The sequence below is a fragment of the Alosa pseudoharengus genome, unplaced genomic scaffold (assembly GCF_046254945.1).
Source record: "Alosa pseudoharengus isolate Yale_2024_CS ecotype anadromous, Long Island Sound unplaced genomic scaffold, YU_APseudo_1.1 YU_APseudo_1.1_scf_3, whole genome shotgun sequence".
Lineage (NCBI taxonomy): Eukaryota > Metazoa > Chordata > Actinopteri > Clupeiformes > Clupeidae > Alosa > Alosa pseudoharengus.
Window position 1 is genome coordinate 9,330,595 of NW_027468718.1, and position 24,838 is coordinate 9,355,432.

The 24,838-nt window shown below is 41.9% G+C and overlaps 1 protein-coding gene across 1 annotated transcript; it reads left to right on the forward strand.

Annotated features, from left to right (window-relative positions):
- The first annotated feature begins 24,117 nt into the window (after nt 1–24,117).
- On the forward strand, nt 24,118–24,838 carry LOC143099600 (potassium voltage-gated channel subfamily E member 2-like). The gene has a single exon (XM_076262520.1). The coding sequence runs from the start codon at nt 24,118–24,120 to the stop codon at nt 24,463–24,465; it is 348 nt and encodes a 115-aa protein (XP_076118635.1). The 3' UTR covers nt 24,466–24,838.

The window sequence follows — 24,838 nt, forward strand, 5'->3', positions numbered from 1 at the left end:
AAAGTATGCCATGACCGGGCCTCAGGTCAAAGAAGTTGTCTATGTCGATGGCAACACTGGCATACAAATAAAGTCTATCAAAGGTCTGACATTACTGTAGATCTGAAGGTAGCATTCTAAATGGGTGTTTTTTTTTTTAATAGGCTACATAATGTTTTTGAACAGTTTACTTACAGTAATACAGCTTCTAACAAAAGTAGGGTGATATATATTTTACGTTTTCCCTTTAGTTGAGTTCAAAATAAAACGTACACAACAAAATAACAAACACTTGATTTAAAAAAAAAAAATAGTCGTTTAGATTAGTCGACTAATCGAAAAATTAGTCGAAAGATTAGTCGTTAGAAAATTAGTCGTTAGTGGCAGCACTAGATAATAGAGTTAACCATATGAATTAAAGTTATTTTATGGAAGACAGAACAGTAGGCTATGACAGCAGTAGGCTACATGATCAACCTATATGGCTTGTTTGCTCAGAAGTGGGTGTAGTAAAGGAGCAAATCACCAAACAACAACATGATAGCTGACCCATGCAGAAAAAAACATGTAAACAATACAGTAGTTCAATATGCCTCTTAGTGGAATTGTGGGATACATTTCAAATGCTTTATTTCTTCCTTCCTGTTTTTGTTAACTTATCAACCTATCCTTGTGGAATAGTGGAATATTAGCCTATAATAAAAACTACAGGATGGTAAGAGCTGAAATGTTGCCTTATTTATCCAATTCCACCACCACTAAAAAAGTGGGCCGGTCTTGGGCCTGAAACTCCCGGGCTGAAAAGTGGCCCCACTCCGGCCCTGGCTCTGATTGGCTATCATGAAACATGACTCTGCCTTAGCCAATCCTAATCGCTTACGTCGTTATTAACCCACCTCCTCACTAGCTGTGAGCCAGGGGTGCGTTCGGATTACACAGTTTATTCAATCAATGCAAAGTAAGTAACGCACCGCATTTAACGTCCAGTAACGTTAACGGCGTTGTAACGTTGTAAAAAGTAATTAATTAGATTACTCCATTATTGACAAATTAACGCCGTTAGTAACGCCGTTATACTTAAACGCCGTTACTCCCAACACTGATATACACATACATATTCTCTCTCTCTCTCGATATATAATTCCCTCACTCGCTCTCTCTATATCTCTCTCTCACTCTCGATATATAATTCTCTCTCTCTCTCTCTTTCTCTCTCTCTTTATATATATATACATGGACGTTGTGTGGACGTTATGGATGTGACAGTTTTTGTGCAGAATTGCCCTTAAACGTGAGCGCAGGTTTGTCTATTTTTCATGTGTGAGAAAGATTTCTCACATGCAAGTGGAACCGAACAGGGTTAACACAGCAATACTAACTCGTTGCAATGTGCGATATATAACGGGCAGTACATTTCGCGTTTTCATAATCTTGATGTCTTCGGATGGAAACTTTCCCATTTCAGGCCGCTTGTGTTCGCTCTCAAGCTGTGCTTGCTGACGTTTCCTTTTTGACATTTTCCTTATCTAGCCTACAGCAAGCGCACACCAACAATAAAGTGTTCTCGTTGACTGAAATGGAGGGAAATCGGTGATTTTGTTTGATATTGACATGGCAACGAACCGGGAATGTAACAATATTGTGCAGGCTACGGTTATACGGAGTCAAATGAGGTGCAAAGTTATATTAAATTACTCAGATAGACCTACATATTTGCCACGAAACCTTGTCATTTAAAAATGACATGACATTTCGTCCGAGAGCCCCAGCCATGGCAGCAAAAGAGCCACCGGTGGCTCGCGAGGCCCAGGTTCCCGGCCCATGCTCTATATATATATTCTCTCTCTCTCTGTCTGGTTTTCTGTCTTAATCTCAGAAATAACGATCAAATTCTTGTCAGCGGCTCTGTGGGGCAGGCAGCTGCAGCGTCCATACCAGAATTGGGTCCAAGTGCCCACAGGCATCTGGGTTCGATTCCAACTTGCAGTCATCTCTGGATCCCACCTCATCCCTCCCTCTCCCACTTGCTTCCTGTCACTATTCACTGTCCTATTTGAGTACACTGGGACATTTCTCTCTATACTTTTTTTTACTAATAATAATTTCAAAAAGCTAAATGACCCCCCTCATCAGGTCTACATGGGGTCCTCACGACCACTTGCATGTGGATCTGTTGAAAAGCTCTCCCTGGTCCTTGACTGCACTGCTCCTTTGATGAAGGACAAGGGTTGCAGTGGTATACTGATATTGTGTTAAAACGTGATCAGGCGCATCACACATGTTCGCCCGTATTTGAGAACACCATCCCTTGGCGCAGATCAATGCATGCACACCCTTGATCGCTCTCCCCCAAACAAACAACCAATGCCATGTGAACATTTTAATGTTGATCATAAAATGCATATCGAAATCATTTTTGACCCTTCTGCCAACCTAGCTAAATCTGTGTTGTCTGCTCATTCGATGACCTCTGATTTCCAATACACATGAGAGTCTGATCTGGTTCCAACCCTAGTGTCAGTGTGTATGTGTGTGTGTCACTGTGTGTGTGTCACTCTATGTGTGTGTTTGTGTGTGTGTGTGTGTGTGTGCGTGAATGTGGTGTGTGTGTGTGTGTGTGTGTGTGTGTGTGTGTGTGTGCTTGACATTGTGTGCCTTCTCTTTGGGTGTGTCACATGCCAACACTTCTGATGAGCAGAGCAGGTGTCAACATGTAAATAGAATCACTGAAACTTGTAAAACAGAAAGGCTATTACACACATAAAGCACACACACACACATCCTGTTGCACTTGCACTGCTACTTATACAATTTTAAGTACAGTTAAACATGACATATAATGGAAAACTCACTTAATCATTCTGTGGGTGCCAGATAAGCATGATGGGGTGCTAGATATCTGGAGTATGGGCCATTATTCCCTAGCTTAAGTATAGGGTTGCAAATGGAGTTGTAAAATAATGTCTGAGCATGTTTTGACAGACTAAAGCTGCAAACGTTCTATGTTAACATTATAGAACAAGATAAATTAATCTGTGAATCTGTGCATCCTTTTCTGTCATCTTTAAAGAGCAGTGATATTGCCTGTATAGAATGCATTAATAAAGACTGACTGACAACCATGGTTGGCTTGGTCACTGGGGAAGTGTTAAATCATGCTGTCACAATGCAACATGAACAGCTGCATGGTTTAGTTCAGTGACTTCCTCCCTAGATTGCAAATTCTGTCTGCCCTTTAAATGCACTAGGGGAAAAAGGAATTAGACCCGACAATTGTGAAACGTCATCTGGAGGGGCAATGAAATGAACAAGTTACATTACATTACATTTAGCAGACACTTCTTGACCAAAGTGACTTACATATGTCAGCTATATAGCAAGGGATCACATTGTCCCCGGAGCAACTTAGGGTTAAGTGCTTTGCTCAAGGGCACAACAGTGGAAGCTGGGAATTGAACCGACAACTTTCAGGCTACTGCACGCTAGCCCAGCTCCTTAACCACTACACTACCACCGCACACGTTGCACAATAGCATGAAGAAGTCTGGCAAAAGCTTGTGTTTGTCAGCTACACCTAACATCCTCTTTCTCTGGCTATCATCACCATCTCTGTTTGAGCACAGGTACACAACAAAGGTACAGTAGGGAGGTGGGTTGTGGTGGATAGGCCTTGCAAAAAGCCATCTATATTCAGAGTTAGATATGTATACTCACAGTATCTGTGGGAGCCATTAGCTATTGTTGATGTTGTGGTGGTGGTCTACACTAGAGGGCAGTGTGCTTGTGTTACAGTAGCTAGGTCATAGGTCACGGTGGCACAGGCACGCCAGGTAATTAATTCACAGGTGTAGCGGGGGGGTAATGATGCTAGGGTGGCGGGGAGATCGCACAGTTTTTACCGCTGGCACGCCACAGCTAGATTAGCCCTCACGTTTGCATATACTAGTCGGAACTCCGTAAACTATCTTTGCTATTAAATGGGAACATCACCCAAGGACTCTAAACGTTGTGGACTTCAATTTTATCCGAAGTGGACAGGCCTATAGCGCGTCAAAAACAGGATCTAGCCCTCACCCTGCCGAGTGTCTGATTTGTGGTAAGACAGTCACTACACAAGTAAAAACTCTGATCTCGTTGAGATGTCCTGGAAGAAGAACAAATGAAAATCTGGTCTCGTTTGGATACTTTGGAAGTTGGATTAATGTTCGATATCGTTTGGATACGTTGGAAGTTGGACAACAATTGGATTTCGCTGGAATACTTTGGAAGCTGAAACAGCAAACGGATTACTTTATCGAACTTGAAACCGCAGCATGGTAAAGCCATAAACTGGGTCATCCATCGCCAATCCTAAGGTAGGATAAATCTTTTTATCATCGACCGGCAAAGGAAAACTTGGACGTTCCTGATAAGCAGGCTACGAACTGAAAGACTGTTCAATTAAGACTTGTCGACTACGATGTTATAAAAAAGACTGTTTTGAACGGCCTATTACCATACTGTGAGCTGCAAAGACATTTACGTCTGCACAATTGACGCAGTGTTAATAATATTGAGCATAGGTCACGTATTGCGAGTGTGTTGCCTAGGCAAACGGAGAGGCCGCATAGTCGACACAGCGCAATAACAAGGCCCGTGAATCTTACAAAGTAATCTGTTGAAAATGAGTGACACACAAGGCAATGATGAAAATAAAGCTACAGAGTTGCAACGTGAGGGTAGCGAAAAAAGGACAAGAAAGCCTACCGCTAAAGGAATCGTTATAATAATTGAAAAGCTTCAAAAAGAAAGAAGTATGATTTTAAAAAAAACAAGCAAAATAAAAACAGACATTGTCCCGTTTTTGTCTTCTGTTGAAAATGTTCCTGCAAATGTCACAAATGTTCAACAAAAGCTAAAAAGGTTTAAATCTCTATGTCAAAATGCCTTTGATCTTCACAACACATTGCTCACAGAGTTTTCTCTGCCTGAAGAGGAACAGAAAAGACAGGAAGAATGGTTTCAGTCAAAAAGGTCTGTTAATGATGCATTTGTTGAAGAAGTGTATAAATGGTTGAAGGAGATGGGAGCTTCATGTGATGATGAAAATGTGAATGATGCTGCTGACATTGTTGATGGTGGCGGTGATGGTGCTGTTTCTGATGATGAAAGTGACGATGATGATGATGATGATGATGATGATGATGGTGATGGCCAGGGTGCACAACTAAAGGTGAAAAACAAAGATGCTCAATCTGTGTGTCAAGATGACATTAAGCCAGGGGACAGTGTGTCTAATGTGTCCAGGAGTAATATCAAAGGAAGCAGTTTTGCAACTAACATTTTGGCGATGCCAAGCCAGCCCAGTGCTTCGAAGGAGTCAGGCTCAGAGTTCTGCCACTATTGTAAGCAGCCTCATCTATTGCCCAAGTGTCCAGGCTTGAACAAAATTCCTCACAGGGAGAAGATTGAATTCTTGAGAGGAAAGGGTGTTTGCTTTGGATGCTTGAAAGTGGGCCACATGAGCAAAGAGTGTAGAAGTCGTCTGACCTGTGATGAATGCAATCTGAAACATCCAACTATTTTGCACATCTACAATAAGGACAAGATGACCAAGACACAGGAAGTAGAAGTAAATAACGCACTGGTGTCGCTTCAGACATGTGGTTGTACTGGGGCCGGAGATCAACATTGTACTCTCTCCATCATTCCTGTACAGGTGAAATCTAAGAAAGGACACAAGGTGCTTAGGACATATGCCTTCTTGGACCCTGGAAGTACAGCAACATTTTGTACCAACAGTTTCTTGAAGAAGTTGAATCTGCAGGGTAAAAGGACCAACATTCTACTACGCACCATGGGCCAAGAGAAGGTTGTTGAAAGTCAAGTTGTTCCAGGTCTGGAGGTGTCCAAATTGGGTGGCAGCCAGTTCTTGGACCTCCCAGAGGTGTACACACAGGACGCAATTCCAGTGTCAAAGAGCAACATTCCCACCCAGCAAGACCTTGAGAAATGGGAATATTTGAGAGATGTTAAAATTCCAGAATTGGATGCAGATGTTGAAATCTTGATTGGGACCAATGCACCAAAATTGATGGAGCCCTGGGAAATTGTCAACAGCGAAGGTGGTGGACCCTACGCCATGAGGACCCTATTGGGGTGGGTCATCAACGGTCCATTGAGAGGCAATAGTGGATGTTGCAAGAGAAGCTGCTCAACCGTCTATGCCAATAGGATATCCATTGCCAGGCTGGAGGAGCAATTGGTTTCTCAGTACAATCAAGACTTTAATGAGAAGTCCTTGGAGGAGAGGCAGGAGATGTCAAGGGAAGACCTGAGGTTCATGGAGGTCCTTGAGAAGTCCACACACTTGCAAGGAGGTCATTACTGCATGGATTTACCCTTTAAGACTGATGACATCACCATGCCAAATAACCGGTGCATAGTGGAACAGCGTGTTAACTGGCTAAAAAGAAAGTTTGAAAGGAACAAATCTTATCAGGAGGAGTATACAGCGTTTCTCTCACAGATGATTGACAGCGGATATGCTGAAGTGGTGCCTAAAGACCAGCTGGATTGTAAAGAAGGCCATGTGTGGTATCTCTCTCATCATGGGGTGTATCACCCAAGAAAGAAATCTCTAAGGGTGGTTTTTGACTGTGGAGCTGGAGTTAAAGGAACAACCTTGAATTATCATGGATCGATCACACTGCTCCCCGTGGATCATGGATTATGGGTAGAGTGACAAACTTACCCAGACAAGAAGGGTTTCGTACGTGCCGTGCAGTTGAAGACTAAAACAGGGCAGTTGGAGCGCCCTATTTCCAAGCTTTTCCTGTTGCAAGAAGCTGTGTAATGGTCATGACCCAACGCTGGTTTATATCCAATCCAGAAGGAAGAAGACCTTTTTTGTGTGGCTCCCTGTTTTGTAGTTTAATTGGTCACACTTTCCCAATTAGGGGCCGGTGTGTGGGAGCCATTAGCTATTGTTGATGTTGTGGTGGTGGTCTACACTAGAGGGCAGTGTGCTTGTGTTACAGTAGCTAGGTCATAGGTCACGGTGGCACAGGCACGCCAGGTAATTAATTCACAGGTGTAGCGGGGGGGTAATGATGCTAGGGTGGCGGGGAGATCGCACAGTTTTTACCGCTGGCACGCCACAGCTAGATTAGCCCTCACGTTTGCATATACTAGTCGGAACTCCGTAAACTATCTTTGCTATTAAATGGGAACATCACCCAAGGACTCTAAACGTTGTGGACTTCAATTTTATCCGAAGTGGACAGGCCTATAGCGCGTCAAAAACAGGATCTAGCCCTCACCCTGCCGAGTGTCTGATTTGTGGTAAGACAGTCACTACAGTATCCATGTAAATATATTCAGAGTTAGATATGTATACTCACAGTATCCATGTAAATATATTCAGAGTTTCATGTATATCTGCCTATATCTGTATATCATGATATCATCCTGTGAAAATAAAACATGCAGAGTAGAGATGTCCGATAATATCGGCCAACCGATATTATCGGCCCGATATTAGCATAAAAATGTTATATCTGTTAATATCGTTATCGGATTTTTTTGCCTTAAAACCGATAAAATAATGCTTGCGTTACACCCAAATAGTGCCTATGCGCTCCTGAAGCGTTTACCGGCGCACAGATGATGACCTCATCAATCTGCGTCTTGAAGCATACAAACAAGCGTGGATGGCTGCAGTAACAAACTTGCTCGTGGCCGTAGTAGCCCCTTGCGTTGGCCGTGATGCCCCTTTGAAAATCAGAGGTTTACAGGCCACGGTGGCCTTGGAGCCCCCTTCTTTAAATATTCTGCTTTGCGTCCAACTAATATATATTTAGCCTATGGCCTATGGCCAAATTACGCAGTGGAGAAAGTGACAGCGCAAGAAAGAAAGTGCGTCCAAATTAACCCATCCTACTCATCACACAGACATCACAAGTATCACATGAAAGAGCTTTTTCTCAGCTTTTAATCGATGTTAGCCGCTAATTGCTGTTGTGAACGGTTCGCGAGAAAAGTAAATATCATCATTCAATTTAATCATAAATTCTACCGAAGGTTTTGCGTCCATCTCCCTACCCATTCATCTCGGTGGAATACTTCAGAACCCTTCGTTTAACACATGACAAACCATATATCAGAATAAACAGCAGACCTTACCGAACAGAAAGGTGTAAAGCAGTCCCCTGTACAGTTAGCCGTTCCAGACTAATCCCGTTTTGAATTTGCAGTAAATTTCAACATACATGGATGTCTCCACATTTGGGATTTAAGTTTTACACTGTGTTTAAATTGTTCCACATTATTTCATAATGGGCCAAATACAAAAAAAATATTACAAATGTCGCCTAGATATCGGTAAATCAGAGGACAGCTGACTAAGAGTTTGTGAAAGTAGCCTTCATGATCACAAAATGCTAAGCATGCATCTAGGCTATTTGAGTTTCTTAAAGCTGAGCTGTGCTTAAATTGTTCAATACATGATTTCATAACAGGCCAAATATAAAATAAATGTTAAATATAGCCTAGATATCTGTATATGAGGAAGGACGGGTTTAGAGTGAGGGTCTGTCTTGTCTGTAAAAACAGACACCCGTGACTCATATTTGTGCATTCATTCAATTAAGGTGATTGAGTTTTAGTTAAAGAAACAGTTCATGAAACAGCCTACAAATGCAGGCTCATTTAACACAGAAAAAGGGTAGCCTGTCATACACTATGCCTGTTATTTTAGTTGGCTTTACATTCTGCTATGTTGCACATAGTTGTTCAGGTACAATGTTTTATCATTTGTGAAGAAGTCAAATGTGCCCTATTTGTTGTGGGCATTGTCAAGATTATCTCAGGGAGAGTGTAATCCAAACTGTTGTTTGAGACAATAAAAAAAAAAAAAATAAACATGGCACTTTTTCCCTAAATTAAGTTGAAGTATTTTTCTTATTTTGCACAGACAATGTTAACATTTGGAAAGCCTTGTTGCATTCAAGAATGCATCCAGTGGGGCATCACAATAACATTAAGCATGTTGTGTTAATTCCACAACAGGAGATATGTGATGTTACCTAAATTAGTTTTGAGGAAAAATAACCCACATATCGACATCGGTATCGGCTGATATCGGAATCGAAATTTGAGAGTTGGACAATATCGGCATATCGGATATCGGCAAAAAAGCCAATATCGGACATCCCTAATGCAGAGGCATTTTTTTAGAGACTTTTAGAAAGGTTAAAGTATAAATATAAATGCAATAAAACAAAACAACCTAGATATGTAGTCACAGTATCCATGTAAATGCTGGGGTGCACATGTGACATTATGTCATTTTTTATTTGATGATTCATTCATGCACTTGACAGAAATCTACAGTGGCAACTCGAGCATGCAGTCTCTAAGAAACCAGGTCTGAGCCAGCACTAGGTAATGTCAAAAACTCAAAATTCTCACACACCACACAAACACACAAAACACACACAACCACACACACACACACAAACACACACACACACACACACACACACACACACACACACACACACATACACAGTCAGGAAGATAAGCATATGCCCACCTTTGCTCTGATGCCAGTTTGGACAGAGAAACAAGGAGCCAGGTGTTCGTATAGCACAGCATGGAATTCTTTATGTACCCAATGATGCTCTTCTCTTTGATGTTGTGCATTCATTTGCATAATCAAGCCTTTTGGTGAGTGAGCACCTTCCTCCGGAAGCCCTGCTGTTGACCATACGTGTTACGTCTTAACATACCCCCTTGGCCTGAAACCATGTGTGTGTTACGTATTCAAATGCACCCCCCAACACACACACACCCCCACACACACACACACGAAGGCACTTGCAGTACAATTTGTATGTTACAGATGTCAGCTCATAGAAGTTAAGGTCAGCAACAAAAAAATAAATTGGGGCAATGGGTGATGTCTAACTCTGTGCCAGAGAAAATGCTTCTACAAGAATGCAAGTGCAAATTACTGTAAGACTATACTGTTAGTGAAGTTTAAAACCGGTTTTGTGTGTTGCACCTGCAAATTACAAGGGATTGTTTAAAGGGATCAGGATGAGGTGTGTCTGTCTGTGTGTGTGAGTGTGTGTGTGTGTGTGTGTGTGTGTGTGTGTTTATGTGTGTGTGTGTGTGTCTGTGTGTGTGTGTGTGTGTGTGTGTGTCTGTGTGTGTGTGTGTGTGTGTGTGTGTGTGTGTGTGTATGTATGTGTGTTGGAGATTGGGGGGTGGGTAAAGCCTGTTATCCACTTGGCCTTGCTGATAGCAGATTAGCTTTTCTAAATATCTCATGTCAGTGGAATTTTACAGCCCTTTCTCCCTCCCAGTACTAGCACTTCCCCTCTTCTTCTCTCCTTCTTCTTCTTTTTCTTTCTTCTCTGCTTCTTCTTCTTCTTCTCTCTCCCTCTCTCCTTCCTCTCTTTCTCTTTCTCTCTTGCTCTTCAGTTTGCTGGGTCAGTCTGCTTGGGTCACCTCAACTCAACCAAAAGCAGTGACAAAAAAAACTGAAAACAAAACATAGCACAGCCTATTGCAAAATACATGCAGCTACAAAACACAGGACACATGCTGAGAGGCAGAGAAGGGACAAACAAACATGCATTCAAGTCATACAATGAGATGAAAGAGATGCCAGATAAGGAGGACAAAACAGTCTGTTGCAGTCAGTGTACACTACAAACTGCCACTGCTATGTAAAGAAGAACACATATTATTCCAATGATGACTATAATAATAATAATAATAATAATAATAATACCCACATGAATAATTAAGTAAGTGTTACAGTGATTGGCTGTGTAAGACCATTTACAAAAGACTCCAGCAACCTCTGAATCTCCAACTCGAAGTGGTAACGTACAGTAACATGTGGAGAGGTGGTGATCAGATTTGCCTGTGTTTTTAGTGGTCATTTCAAAGTGTGAGATTTGCATATGAAGGAGGAAACCATTCTGTTTCATGCACACAGTAACACTGTGACCCGCCAAGGTACAAACGCTTTTTCATTCTATGTCTGATATAGTGTTTATGTATTATAGTGTTTACATATTCTATGTCTGATAGTGTTTATGTATTATAGTGTTAAAATATTCTATGTCTGATATAGTGTTTATGTATTATAGTGTTTACATATTCTATGTCTGATAGTGTTTATGTATTATAGTGTTAAAATATTCTATGTCTGATATAGTGTTTATGTATTATAGTGTTTACATATTCTATGTCTGATATAGCATTTATGTATTTTTCTGGCAACTGGCAACAAAAATCAAAGGGTTCACAAACTGTTTCTGCTTGGCATCTTTCTTAGATTATAAGTACTCATACAGAAGACATTGGTATCTAAAGACCAAATGAAAGAAAAGACAGCTATCGAAGCCTAGAATTTCTCCTTTATTTAACGTCTCTGCTGTATTATGTCATGTGAAATATTGCCAGAGGCCAAGAAGAGTGATGGAACTCTAGCCTGGGAATACCCATACGAACCTTTGGCAAATTCGCCATTGAAGTCTATTTCCAATGTCCCTAAAACATAGGCACGCAAATACAATCGCTAATCCGGCATGGATGTGTATTTCTTTGGAATTGAGTAAACAACTGCATTGAAAACCTTTTTTTAATTCACCAATTTCAGTTTAATTTCACCCGTAAGTCGTAATCGTAAGTCAATAAACCTTTCCCAGACCCACTCTCAATTACATTGAGAAGGTCTGCGTGCTAACCAGGCTAATGGAGCTCTGCATCTCTGTCCATCTTAACTCATCATCTATTTCCATCCTTCCCTCTCGCTGTGCCGTCTCCCTGGTCCTCTCACCCACTCTTCCCTCTGGCCTGCTAGTGGACAGAGCGGAGGAGGATGGGTGGGGGGTCATCCACTTGCACCTGGACTCTGTCCAGTGGTTAATTTTATAGTGTCTGTATTTCTCCTTGACCTGATTGGGTGTTAGGACTCTAATTCACTGACAGTGGGCCAGATGGCTGTAGGTGAAAATACAGGCGACAAGCAGACATAAATATGGTGTCTAATAGACCTATACCAAAATAAAGACACATGCCAACAGTCCCTTGGTCTGAGCTCGCTCATCTCTTATGGCCAGTTTAAAGCTTTCATTTCAAATCAGCCCAACAGTCCCTTGGTCTGAGCTCGCTCATCTCTTATGGCCAGTTTAAAGCTTTAATTTCAAATCTGCCCAACAGTCCCTTGGTCTGAGCTCGCTCATCTCTTATGGCCAGTTTAAAGCTTTAATTTCAAATCAGCCCAACAGTCCCTTGGTCTGAGCTCGCTCATCTCTTATGGCCAGTTTAAAGCTTTAATTTCAAATCTGACCAGCCCAGTCTGTAATTGTTTTACTTGACCTCTTAACTACGCTTTTACCTCATTGCCATTTATTGGACACATTTTTATATTTTTATTGTATTTTATTTATCCATTTACTAATTATTTTATTGTGTCTTTTATTGATATTTTATGAATTCACCTACAATGATTTGTTAGTGGCCTACACTGGCCTTATATTTTAATTACTATGTATCTCGGCTACATTGGAAAAGAGGACTGCCCTCAACTGTATTTCCGAGCATGAAATAATGGTTGAATGAATGAATGAATGAATTAATGTATTCCACTAATGCTTTACTAAAACCTGTTTGTTACTAGCAGAGTATAGCCTACACACATCTGCACTAGTCTATTAGATAGATAGATAGATAGATAGATACTTTATTGATCGCTAGGGGAAATTCAAAATTATTTGAACTCGTAGGCAAAGTGAAACTAACTTCACCGTGGTCTCATAGTCAATGACAAGCTTCTACAAGAATGGAAGTGCAAATTACTGTAAGACTGTACTGTTTGTGAAGTTTAAAACCGTTTTTGTGTGTTGCACCTGCAAATTACAAGGGATTGTTTAAAGGGATCAGGATGAGGTGTGTCTTTTAACGACAAGTTACCATCGAAAGCATTTGAAAGCCTGAAATAAGCAACATTTACCCGAATAATGTTCGAATGACTGAATAAAAATCCTAAAGATAGTTAATCTGCAGAAGAGTTGCTGCTTACATCTCGTGACAGTGCATCTTAAGCTGTGCTTATATGCGCCTTTCGCTATAGACCAGGTTTTTCTTGGTCAGTGACGTAATGATTTTTAGAGGGTATAAGTAAGCGAATTTTGGTTCTTGTGCCAGACCAACCCATATGTTGCTAATTACCACATCCCTGGGCGCAAGGTTTAATAAAAGTTTAAAAAAAAATCCACCACTGACTGGGTGTAAGATAAGAATAAGCTTTGCGCTTTGTGCCACCTTGCGCCGGATGTAAGATAGGGGCTCGAGTCTCGTTGACTTGGAACTGAAATGTGAAATAGTGGTGCCTTCAAGCTTTTGCTGAAATACCTCACAATCACTGGTCAAAGGCTCCAACTCATTGTTGTATTGATGGACAGAGACCCTGTAGGCATGTGTAACAGAGTTAAAAAATAAAACTTTATTTCATATTTTATTTGCAACAGCTTCATGAACCTTCACCAAATCCTGATTTATTTTTGTTTCCCTGTATTAGTTTTAGACTAGAGCATTGAGAATGTGAACCTGTACTGCCCCTTTAAGAGACTAAGGGCCCTATCATGACATTCTAAAGTGCATCACTCGTCAAAAGTCTATTCAAATTTAGTAGGACAGTGTTTCCTCTAGGATTTTTTTAAGCAGTGGGGGCAGGCCCGTCCGAACACCCCCCCCCCCCCCCCCAGCACCACGGAACTGACAACTGACACTTCGCTGCAACACAAACAATTATATTTATTAACCTCTATTCACACACTCTATTCAATGAGGCATTATTTTCAGTTGTGATTGAACTGTATTTTTGGAGAATCTACAACAGGTCTGCAAAATTAATTTTACAAGAAATTCTTCGTGGGGAAACCAAAATTCAAAGAAGCCTTGCTGTGCACATTTAATTTTTCTTTTGGAAAAATAACTCCAAGGCTCGGTAATAGGGGAATTCAGAAAGAGGTGGTCCATTGATGCTGAGTAGCATACATGCTGTTAGATCAGGGGTGGGCAAACTTTTTGGCTCAAGGGCCACATTGGGTTTTGAAAATTGCCGCACAACAAACAACACATACATAAAAAACTATTGTTTTTATAGCCTATAATTTAGTTTGAAAAGTATTTCTTTTAAAATATGAATTGCTTAAAAATACTGCTAATTTTATGCAGTTTAACAAATGTATAAATTGTGCACTGTCACTTTAAGACAGTCGCTTTAATTCACGTTTATTTCTCAATGATCTTCTGCCTGCACCGCTATGGCTAGTGCTGTGCCTATGGCTGGGCCCTCTCACAGTTTTTAAATGGTCAGTAGTGGGAACTACTGTTGCCTTCATGATTTCCTTTTAAAAGTTTCTTATAAGAAGGAGATATCAATTATCAACAATGGCAAGCCAGCTGGAACCTGCGGCTCTCTCTCCCTCTTGTGAGTGCAGACGCGTTCCCAATTAAATGGATCGCATAATGTTCACGTTAGATCTGCTGCAAAGGAGATAACTAAGAGTTAGCTTAGTTTAACATGATGTTATCTCTATTTAACATGATGTTTTGACATTGACATTGCAAACGTTCTCTAAGGAGAATGAAAAGCAGTTTGCAGTAAGGCTAACCAACGTCGTCTCTATCGCAGGAAAAAAATAGCGAGCAGCCTGATAACCAAATGAAATGCTCGGCGGGCCGGATGAAAATGACGGATCCGGCCGTTTGCCCACCCCTGGCCTAGGCTAAGCATTCTGTAGCCTAATTCGTTAGAAAATTAAAAAAATGGTTGCACTTCTTTTTGCTAATTTATTTTCACATTTAGCAACAAGGGTAACAAACGTTTAGGTCGTGCGGCCTTTGTGCGTCTGTGTAGCCCAAATCATTAAAAAATAAACTTTTCCGTGTCATACAACACAACTATTTACTTTAACATCATTACATCTATTACTACATCTATAGACTATTTCCAATTTGTATTATATTAGTGACTCACTTATCGTTTTAATGTTTCCAGATGTTTGATATCAGGACGTGAGCTGTCAGAACTGACAAGTTGAACGTTGTCTTATTAAAACGGACCCACCGCGGTGACGTTTTTGGTGGAGGTGTTTAATAGTGACTCAGAAGAAAGCAAACGTTTGGACAATAAGCACATCAACACACTATGTGGATTTAAACTGGACAGCCCCAAACCTCTGAATAGTTCTGCTTGTTGTTAAATTGCAATGTTAGCGGCCGCCAACGGGGGTGCATAATGCAGGATAATTTAAAAGGCAACTGCGACTATTGTGCGTCTGCCCCATTTCTGATACCATGGGGGAAGAAAATTAAACCGTGGCGGGCCGCCACTACCAAATCAACATAGAGGAAACACTGTAGGATGTCCAGTTCACATTGGGAGGGGTTTCGTTATCAAAAGTGGAGCGCATGGCGCAACAAGGTGTTCCTAGGTTTTTTAATCAGTCATATGGGTGTGTTTGGGGCGTAACATCATTTTAAACCAATGAGAATGACATCTGTCATTCCCTTTAACGGCACAAAGCGCGATATGTCAAATAAATGCATCGGTATTTTGGCATTAAACGGCGCATTTGAAGGAGGCTGCTTGCGAGACCGTATGAAATAGTCATTCCACTAAACCATGCTTTACTAAAACCTAGCATAGCCTTCACGCATTTGCACTCGTCTATTATTTGAACTCATTGGCAAAGTGAAACTAACTTCACCTAGGAGTCAGTCAACGACAAGACAGTTATATGCAGTTACTTTCACTATTGACTGACAATGGGTTACCACCGAAAACATAGGCTGGAAAAAGCAACACTTACCCTAATGTTGCTCAAATGACTGAATAAAACAACATTTATCCTGCAGAGGAGTTGCTTATATCTCGTGACAGTGCGTCTTCAGCTGTGCTCCATACGTGTCTCTCGCCTCTCCCCTAATCACTTTTAACCGTCATTACCAATTTGCTAATGATGGTGAAAAACTACTCATCATGAGATGTACAGTATTTCGTAATATCTTTATTCTAATTATGTTTCCCATTGTAATCGTGCAATTTGTAATGCTTTGCATGGACGTGCGCTGGTGTGCGTTCATGAATGATAGAAAGATGGTGCGTGCACCTGCCAATATGACTGTTGACATGCGCTCTTAAAATAGCATATGAACAACTCGCCATTGACTTCTGACCAAGTTTAGGTGGTGTATGATAGCGATTTTTAGACAACGCGCCAGGCCCCTCCCTAGGTTGTTAATTGCCACACCCCTGGGCGCAATGTTTAAAAAATAAACGTGCAAAATACCGAATTAAACTTTGCGTGGGTGGAAAACGAACTTTACGCCATGCGCCGGTGCCCAAAATACAGCCCTAAGTTTCGTTTTGTTGGCATCTCCGGTTTTTCCTCTGCGGTTGCTGATCTGAGGAAAGGCTACTGATATCCCGTGTGTATGAAGACTGCATGTCACAAGTTTTCTTGTTTTATGTCAATGTGTACAGCTCCACTTCGATGGAATAAAGCGACCAGAACACCAGTGCATGGCCATTCTTTACTTCAAAAGCAGACTCACACAGAACACAACGCAGGGCCCGTTACACATGGCAGGTCAACCACTCCAGCAGACAGACAGACAGACAGACAGACATACAGTACATGCAGATTAACATGTAATGATTGAAATGAGATAAATAGATGCACAAGTGATGTTCATATTTTGGAGGATGGATGGATGGATGGATGATGGATGGATGGATGGCTGGATGCAGGGATGGGCAAACAGGTGTTTGAGAGCATCTCAAGAGAATTGTGAAACATTACCTTGTCAGTAGATATAGCTCTTTGGAGATAGTTTTTGCCTGTTGTTAATTCTTTGCCTCCACAACAAAAGCATTTTCATTGTGTACAGGGGGAACAAGCCAGAAGAAGTAGGCCATTTTCAATGGCAGAGTAATATGTATATCGCGACTCTAGGGGGAGCTCTACAGTCGGCAGAAATAGCTGAAAGTGTAGTCAGTGGCGGAGTAAGGTGGTCATGGTACATTTTCTGTGGGGGCCATTTCCAAGGTAACATAGGCCTACAATTGAACCACCAGATAGGCCTACTCAAACATCACTGCAACGTTGGTACAGCAAAAGATGAACACCAAACAGGCCTACCCACACCAGCAGCGTCCTTACAGAGCAGCAATTGAACCACTAACTCACACATAAGACAACATCCTTACAGCAACAACTGACCTACTCACATCAGACAGCATCCTTAAAATGCAGCAAAATACTCACAGATAAAAAACATCCTTGCTGACAACTTCCTTACAGCAACAACCAACACAAAACAAAAACCATAGCCTACTATTTGCTACACCAGCACAGTTAATTGACAACAAATGCAATAGCCTAATGCCAGTAATGAACTAGCCAACATATTCCTACCTTTAGAAGTTTTTCTTCATTGTTTGGTCAAATCCAATTCGCGCAGAATATCAATGGACATCTGAGACAGTTGTTTCAATCTGCGTTGGCTCATTGGATCTCTATTTTTAACGAGTCCCAGTTTTAAAAAAGAGCCCTCTCCTCTTGTGTGGCAAGTCGCGGTGCTCTTCCGAGCTGAATGTGGTGCATGAGCATTTCCGCTGTCGTCGGCATATGGCTAGTGTTCTCAGAGTTTTAACGTTATCTCCATCAACCGTGACACAACGTTTACATGGACATTAATGTTCCGACTATTGACTTTGTTCAGAATAAGACGATATTGCGATTATGTGGTTTATGGGCATTGTTAGCATCCCTTACTTGGTTTAGGCTACTCAAACACGGCCGCAGCCTTTTTTGCAGGATATGTTGCTCTCGCTGTTCTTTAGATTTTACAGTAGAGCCTTTTGCTTTTGAGCCCCGCTCTCTTATCTTCTTTCTGACATTTTCTAAAGGTGTGTAACAGAACTGTAGCCTAGGCCTAATGACACATATTTTAAAACCTAATTTAACCGTGAACTTTTGGGCCAATGAAGTTTAAGTTTTATTCTCTTATGTAAATTTTAATAATTTATTTATTTTTCTATGGCCAATGGGGGCCCCCTGTCAGGCTGGAACACGTGGGGCCCCTAGGCTGCAGCCATGTCTAGCCTATGCATTGCTCCGCGCCTGCACACACACACACACAAACACACACACACACACACACACACACACGTGGGGCTCCTAGGCTGCAGCCATGTCTAGCCTATGCATTGCTCCGCGCCTGCACACACACACACACACACACGTGGGGCCCCTAGGCTGCAGCCATATCTGGCCTATGCATTGCTTTGCACCTGTGCATAGTACACCTTTAAAGCAATCTAATGCAGTTATATTACACTTATGACTTATGACCCCCCCACTTTGTAGTTCCACGCGCCTGTCTAGCTTAGTTGCTCTGTAGGTTAATATAGAAAGGGACAGCAGCAGGGAAAGGAGCCCAAAATGAGTGTGTGTGTCTGCGTCAATAAGTGCATCACGGTAGTAAGAGACTAGGAAATGTTTCAACAATGTTTCAACCACGCGCATCGGGCACATCACGCACAAAGGCACCAAGGGGTAGAGGGGGTACCAGAATGTAGCCAATAAATAGCCCCGAATCAGAACAGAACTGAATGATTGCCTGCGTCTTGGTTGGGAGATTGGGCACATTACAAGATCATGTAGCCTATCGTAGCCTTCTCGTCACATGTCGTTATAGCAATTCTGACATGCTAGACTTTTGTATCATCGCTATGGTAACCGTAACCAAACAAGTCTTCTTGTTTTAGGTGTTCAGATTCTATGTGCTCCACCTACTGGAGGGGCATGTTTACAGCAGTTCCGTTTCACACATGCGCAGTCTACGTGTCAACATGACGCGCGGTCTAAACTTTCGGTCGACTCTAAAACGTGACGCATGGCAAAAAAATGACGCAATTCTCGTCACACGTGCGCGGGACGCAGACGCGGGAGCATATCATAGCAATTAGGTTTGCCGCTGGCCGATGTGATCCTAAGAGCACTGGGTACATGATAGCCAAATCAAAAAAGACCAGAGAAGAGAAGAGAAGGGGATAGAAGAGAAGAGAGGAGGAGAGAAGAGAAGGGCTCTCCCAGTCCCTGTGGTGCTTTAATAAGGGCCTGTATTATCCAGAGCCTGCTGCATTGAAAGGTCAGATGCTAAAATGTCAGATGCTGGCAGCTTGTTAGCCTGTGAAGTCAGAGAGAGGGGAGCTCCCATCACTACACTGCCACCACTCCATTTTACAGCCATGCTTAGCATACAAACAAGCACATTAGCTCCTCTTAGAGGAATGGATGGACCGTGGTGTGTGCGTGTGTGTGTGTGTGTGTGTGTGTGTGTGTGTGCATGTATGTGTGTGTGTGTGTGCGTGTGTGTGTGTATGTGTGTGTGTGTCTGTCTGTCAGTGAGAGTGTGTGTGTGTGCATGTTTGTGTGTGGGAGAGAGTAAATTGCATTTTCACATTTATTTTAATCAAGCAAGAATATTTTAGCTCTATGCTCATCACTCCATATCCACCTAATAGACACATTCACAAACAGATACAAAGACACAGACACACACACACACACACACACACACACACACACACACACACACACACACACACACACACACACAAACACAGAGAGAGAGATACAAAGACACATTCACAAACAGATACAAAGACACACACACAAACAAACACACACACAGTCACACACACACACACACACACACACACACATACATGTACACACACACCTCTTTGTACACACACACCTCTTTATTGAATTCAGAAGCTAGTTGACTTGCTTGCTGACTTACAGCGGTACTTGGCCGCCTCTGACATTCTTCTGCTCCACTCCCTCTCCACTGTGTCCCACATATCCACCAGGAGCCCGCTGCATGGGAGAATTAGTCTAGGCCCACTCGGGCTGCACAGACAGTTGCCTAGTGTTAATTCTCCTCTAATCCTTATGGGCTGTGGGAGGCCGTGTAAACTTTTCCACTGTCTAGTGCTTGGGGACCAAAGAGGTTGTTGTGTGGGTCCCGTGAGTAGATGGCATCAATTAGTGCTGAGTGCCGAGGGAGAAAAATAGATGATGCTCATTTGTGTATATATGCACATGAAGTGCAAGTTATTAAACATGCACACATCCATTCAGACAACACACACACACACAAACACACACACACACACACACACACAGCAGGCACACATACAACGATGTTGTAAATGTTGTAGGCAGTGGAAACTGGCACCCTGTGAAGGTTGGCACCATACCCTCTCTCTCTTTCTCTCTCTTTCTCTCTCACACACACACTATTAATAACCTCCCTATTGAGCATTTTATTTGGAAGTATTCCATAATCCAAATAATCTGACTGCTCATGTTTACAGAAGTGGGGCAGGTACACATGGTCTGTCACATGATAGGTTGTTGGAGCAGATAGGCATTACTGCACTGTAAATATTGCAACATCTTCCTGTCCTTTGTTCCTCCTGTGGTTGACGTGGCGACAGCCAATAGAATGGTGGCAGTTATGCAAAGCAAGATGTGTGTGTGTGTGTACTTCCTTGGAAATACTGTATGCCCAATGTTGACAAAAAACTGAACTGATGCATGCATATGAAGATAATGTGTCTAAACTGATCAAATAGATTTCACTCATTTTGATTTTGATTATTTGCTCTATAACACAATCAAGGTGTTTGTGACAAGGCACCTTGGTCAGACCTGATTCCAGAATGTCCTTTGAGATAGTGCCCACACACACACACACACACACACACATGAACATAAAACATATGTGGATATAACAGGAATACACATACCCCACAGCTAATAGACCAAAACAGTTTTATTATTTGTGAAGAAGTCTGTTTACTTTCTATCTCTCTCTCTCTCTGTAAGAGTTTCCATGCTGATGCTCCTGTTTTTTGAAAGGTTATTTCTGCCATCTTGTGGAGGTTTCTTGCAATGTTTTTTCTATTTAATCTCCAAGTGGAAAATTCCATCCATTACCCTCCTTCGCCACTCTCTGACTCACCACTTTCTCTAGCTGATGTTTGTTTATGTCGTCCAAATAGCAGGAGCATGGATAAACAGAAAATAAACAAGATGTGTCTCCCTTCTCTATCTTTGCCTTGTTCTGACCTTCCCTTTCGCTCTCATCTTCTGTGTGTGTGTGTGTGTGTGTGTGTGTGTGTGTGTGTGTGTGTGCATGCGTGCATGTGTGTGGGTGTGTCTGACAGAGCATTAAACCACTTCAAAAACACTACCAGCCCATTTCCGATGCTAATGCCAGCTAGCTGTAACTGCAAAATGAGGACAATGCATGTATTACAGCACCATCCCAAAATAAACCATTACATGCGTTTCAAAGGGCAACTCATTTCAGAGTGAACCAATTTTAAATGTACATGCATGGCACATGTAGCCACCAGACGTCTTCCTCTGATTGGCCCTTGGCCCCACAGTGTCGCATGACTTACAGCAGGCCTTGGCCCCACAATGTCGCATGATGATGGCTAAAGATAGGTATTCTTTCTAAACCTTGGAACAGATTTAGTTCATGTTTGGCTTCAAGGTCATGGGACTTTTATTTACTACTTGTAGTTACTCTTGGTCTCCTTGACTGAGTAGTTTCCTCTTCCTTTTGATAGAATCTTTCAAGTAGAAACCACAGTTTCAAAATCCCACACAGTAAAAGATTTTTGAGCCAGATATGTCACTGAACCTTGAAGAAGAAGTTGTTATTCAGGAAGGAAGTTGGACTGTTTGCTTATGTCTAAGCTATGTGAAAATAATCTAAAGTGACATGGGTGTCATTTCTTATCTTCTTTGTTATTATAAGTGTTACATGCCGGCTCAAGCATGAAACATAGAGGGGAGGCCACACACAGATAATAAGTAAATAAAGTATATTTATTAAAGAATATTGTAATGAAGATTAAGAAAGTCAGTATAATGAAGTGTAACATAAGAATGTAGTGCCAGTCAGTGTCTAGGGGTATGAAACGGAAACTAAAAGCCAACATGGGAAGAGGAGAAGAGAGCCCTCAGCATGGGGAGAGCAGGCTTCTTATCCCCACGCCAATCAAGGGTGATCTCACACACCTGGGCACACCTGGGCCCTAGTCACCTGCCACAGAGAGAGGGAGAGACAGAGCACAGGCACAGAAGTGGGCGGGGCCAAAAGAGACCCAGCAGGGTCGTAACATAAGCAAAAAGCCTATTAGTCTATTACTGATTGACCCTTACTGAAATGAAGCGGGATTAATCCTCACACGTGAGTGCTATAATTTGTTATCGTGTGATCTTATCGAAATAGTTCAGCATTGACAGTCACTCACTACATGTACAAATATGAGGTCTGGATGGAGATGTCTGAAGGCCCTCTGTATCTGCAGTATGTCATAAATCCCATGCTTTTGGTGTGCTGTCAAAACAGGGCTAGTCAGATCATGGGAAGAAAAACAGAGCATCTGGGTATTTGTAAAAAAACGCTGGCAATACTGTCCTGGTGAAACTGGCATGGCTGGTCGCCGAAGAGCTACTTTCATATATTTGTGTCACCATACACACACACACACACACACACACACACACACACACGTACGTATGTCCCACCATTCCTTTATTTTGCGCTCAAGTTCCGCTTCTGTGTACAATTTCAAAACACCACAGACATGTGTGCTCCAATGCTGCCACCTAGTGGCCTCACAGAACTACAGCACCACAGGGATATCTCAAACTACAATATCAGATTGGACCCCCTTTGGTATAGTCATTGTTTTATTGATAAGTAGGTCTGCTGTCTCAAAGCTGCATTCCTCTAACAAGGCAATTATGCCTTGAATGGCAGGCTTTGATTTGCTAAACACATTTAACTATAGATGTTTTTCTTGTTGGTCAGAGCTGTTTACCAATGAGTGAGCATATTGAGAGAGAGAGAGAGAGAATGTGTGTGTGTGTGAGTGTGTTTGTATAACATTGGTTGGTTTTAGATGTAAGCTATGTCTTTGAAGTGATAATTGTTTTGCTGCATGGTGGACTAGGTGAGTTGCTATCTACGTGGAGGCGGGCTGCTGCAATCAGAGCTGATGCCCTTGAGATGTTGGGCTGTTACCAGCTAAACTGATACAAAGCAAGGGAGGAGGGCATACTCAGGGTTACTGGGTTACACACACACACACAAACGCGCACACGCACACACACACACACACACATACACACAAACACACACTTTAAGACAAATGGTTCCAGAATAGCAGTGTGTACCAGGCACTTGCTGATGTATGAGTGTTAGCTTTTTTGCTTTCATACCCACAAAGGAAGAACTCAGCTCCATGTAAGTCATTACTTTTCTCTGACCCAGAAGAGTTTAGTTCTAAAACTCTATATCCTCTATTTTAATGGGTTTTCATAAATCATTTTTTGGTTTGTTTACCAGATAATATTGGTGGAACTGCAATTGAGTTATTGTTATTTGATCTATCTTTATTCAATCAAAACCACACAGCTGCAACTTTATTGATATTACCTGAAATACACAATTAAATCACATGACTTATTAATATTATTAAAAATGGAGCTATTGCGTTTGGAACCAAACTCTTTACTTGGTATTTCACAATACAAAGTGGTATGACTGAACTAATACTGAGAATTGTATGCACTTTTTTGTCTGTGAAACAGACCCATTGCTAAATGTCAACAGACTTTGTGTGGCTACTGTCTGTTTCTGTTTCTTAAAATTCTTTAAATCAAAGGTTTGAAAGTTCTTGAAAAATTTGCTGACAATTCTGTTGAAAAATGGATACAATAAATAACCTGGATTGGGGTAAACTTCGGTAAGGTGTTTGTTGCAGGCTAGGGTCAGAGTGAGGTGAAGGTATAGTTACGCAATAGAGACTAGTTAACAGGTATGTTATAGACATTTGTTATTTAATGACAATACTTGTGGTTTACAAAAAAAAGTGTTATCACATCATTTTTGCTTACATTACATTGTGTACATTATTTGCTCTAAGTGTTTTCATCTTTTATAATCTCTTGTCTTTGACATCAGCTGGTCATGCAGGCTGATTTGTCGAATTTGACGCTCCATCTGGAGAACTCGCTGACACGGACGCTGACCGACTACCTGAACAGCTGGACCTGGAACGCCACGGAGGCGGACCGAAAGCTGGACGCGCGCCTAACCGAGGAGAACTTCCGCAACGTCATCTGGTATCTGATGGTGATGATCGGCATGTTCGCCTTCATCGTAGTGTCCATCTTGGTGAGCACGGTCAAGTCCAAGCGGCGCGAGCACTCGGACGACCCCTACCACAAGTACATCGAGGGGGACTGGAACGCCGACCCCAACCTGGTCATCACCAACCCCAGCCCCAAGGACTTCAGTGGACCGGCCTCACCCTGAGAGCCCCTGCCTCTGCTGCGTCCGCCTCTCTCGACCTTACCACCACTATCAGCCCAGGGGCACATTTCCTGAGAGCACCTACTGTGTGTCACTGCCATTGTTGAAGATGAAAATACCCTTTACAAGATTGCTATTAATGTGATGTTGCATGTGTACAAGTGTATACATGACCTCTAAGTATTATAACCTAATGTCCAATAGAAGTGAAGCGTTTAAATGAATAACACTATATGAGATAATGTGATTTTTAACGTTGTCCGATTGACCACAGTGATTATGCAACTCTGCTTTAAAGAAACTCAGTGCTTGAATCCAGTCTAATATCATCTGCCATATCTACTGATGGCTAGAGTAGGAACGGTGGTGAGATTTG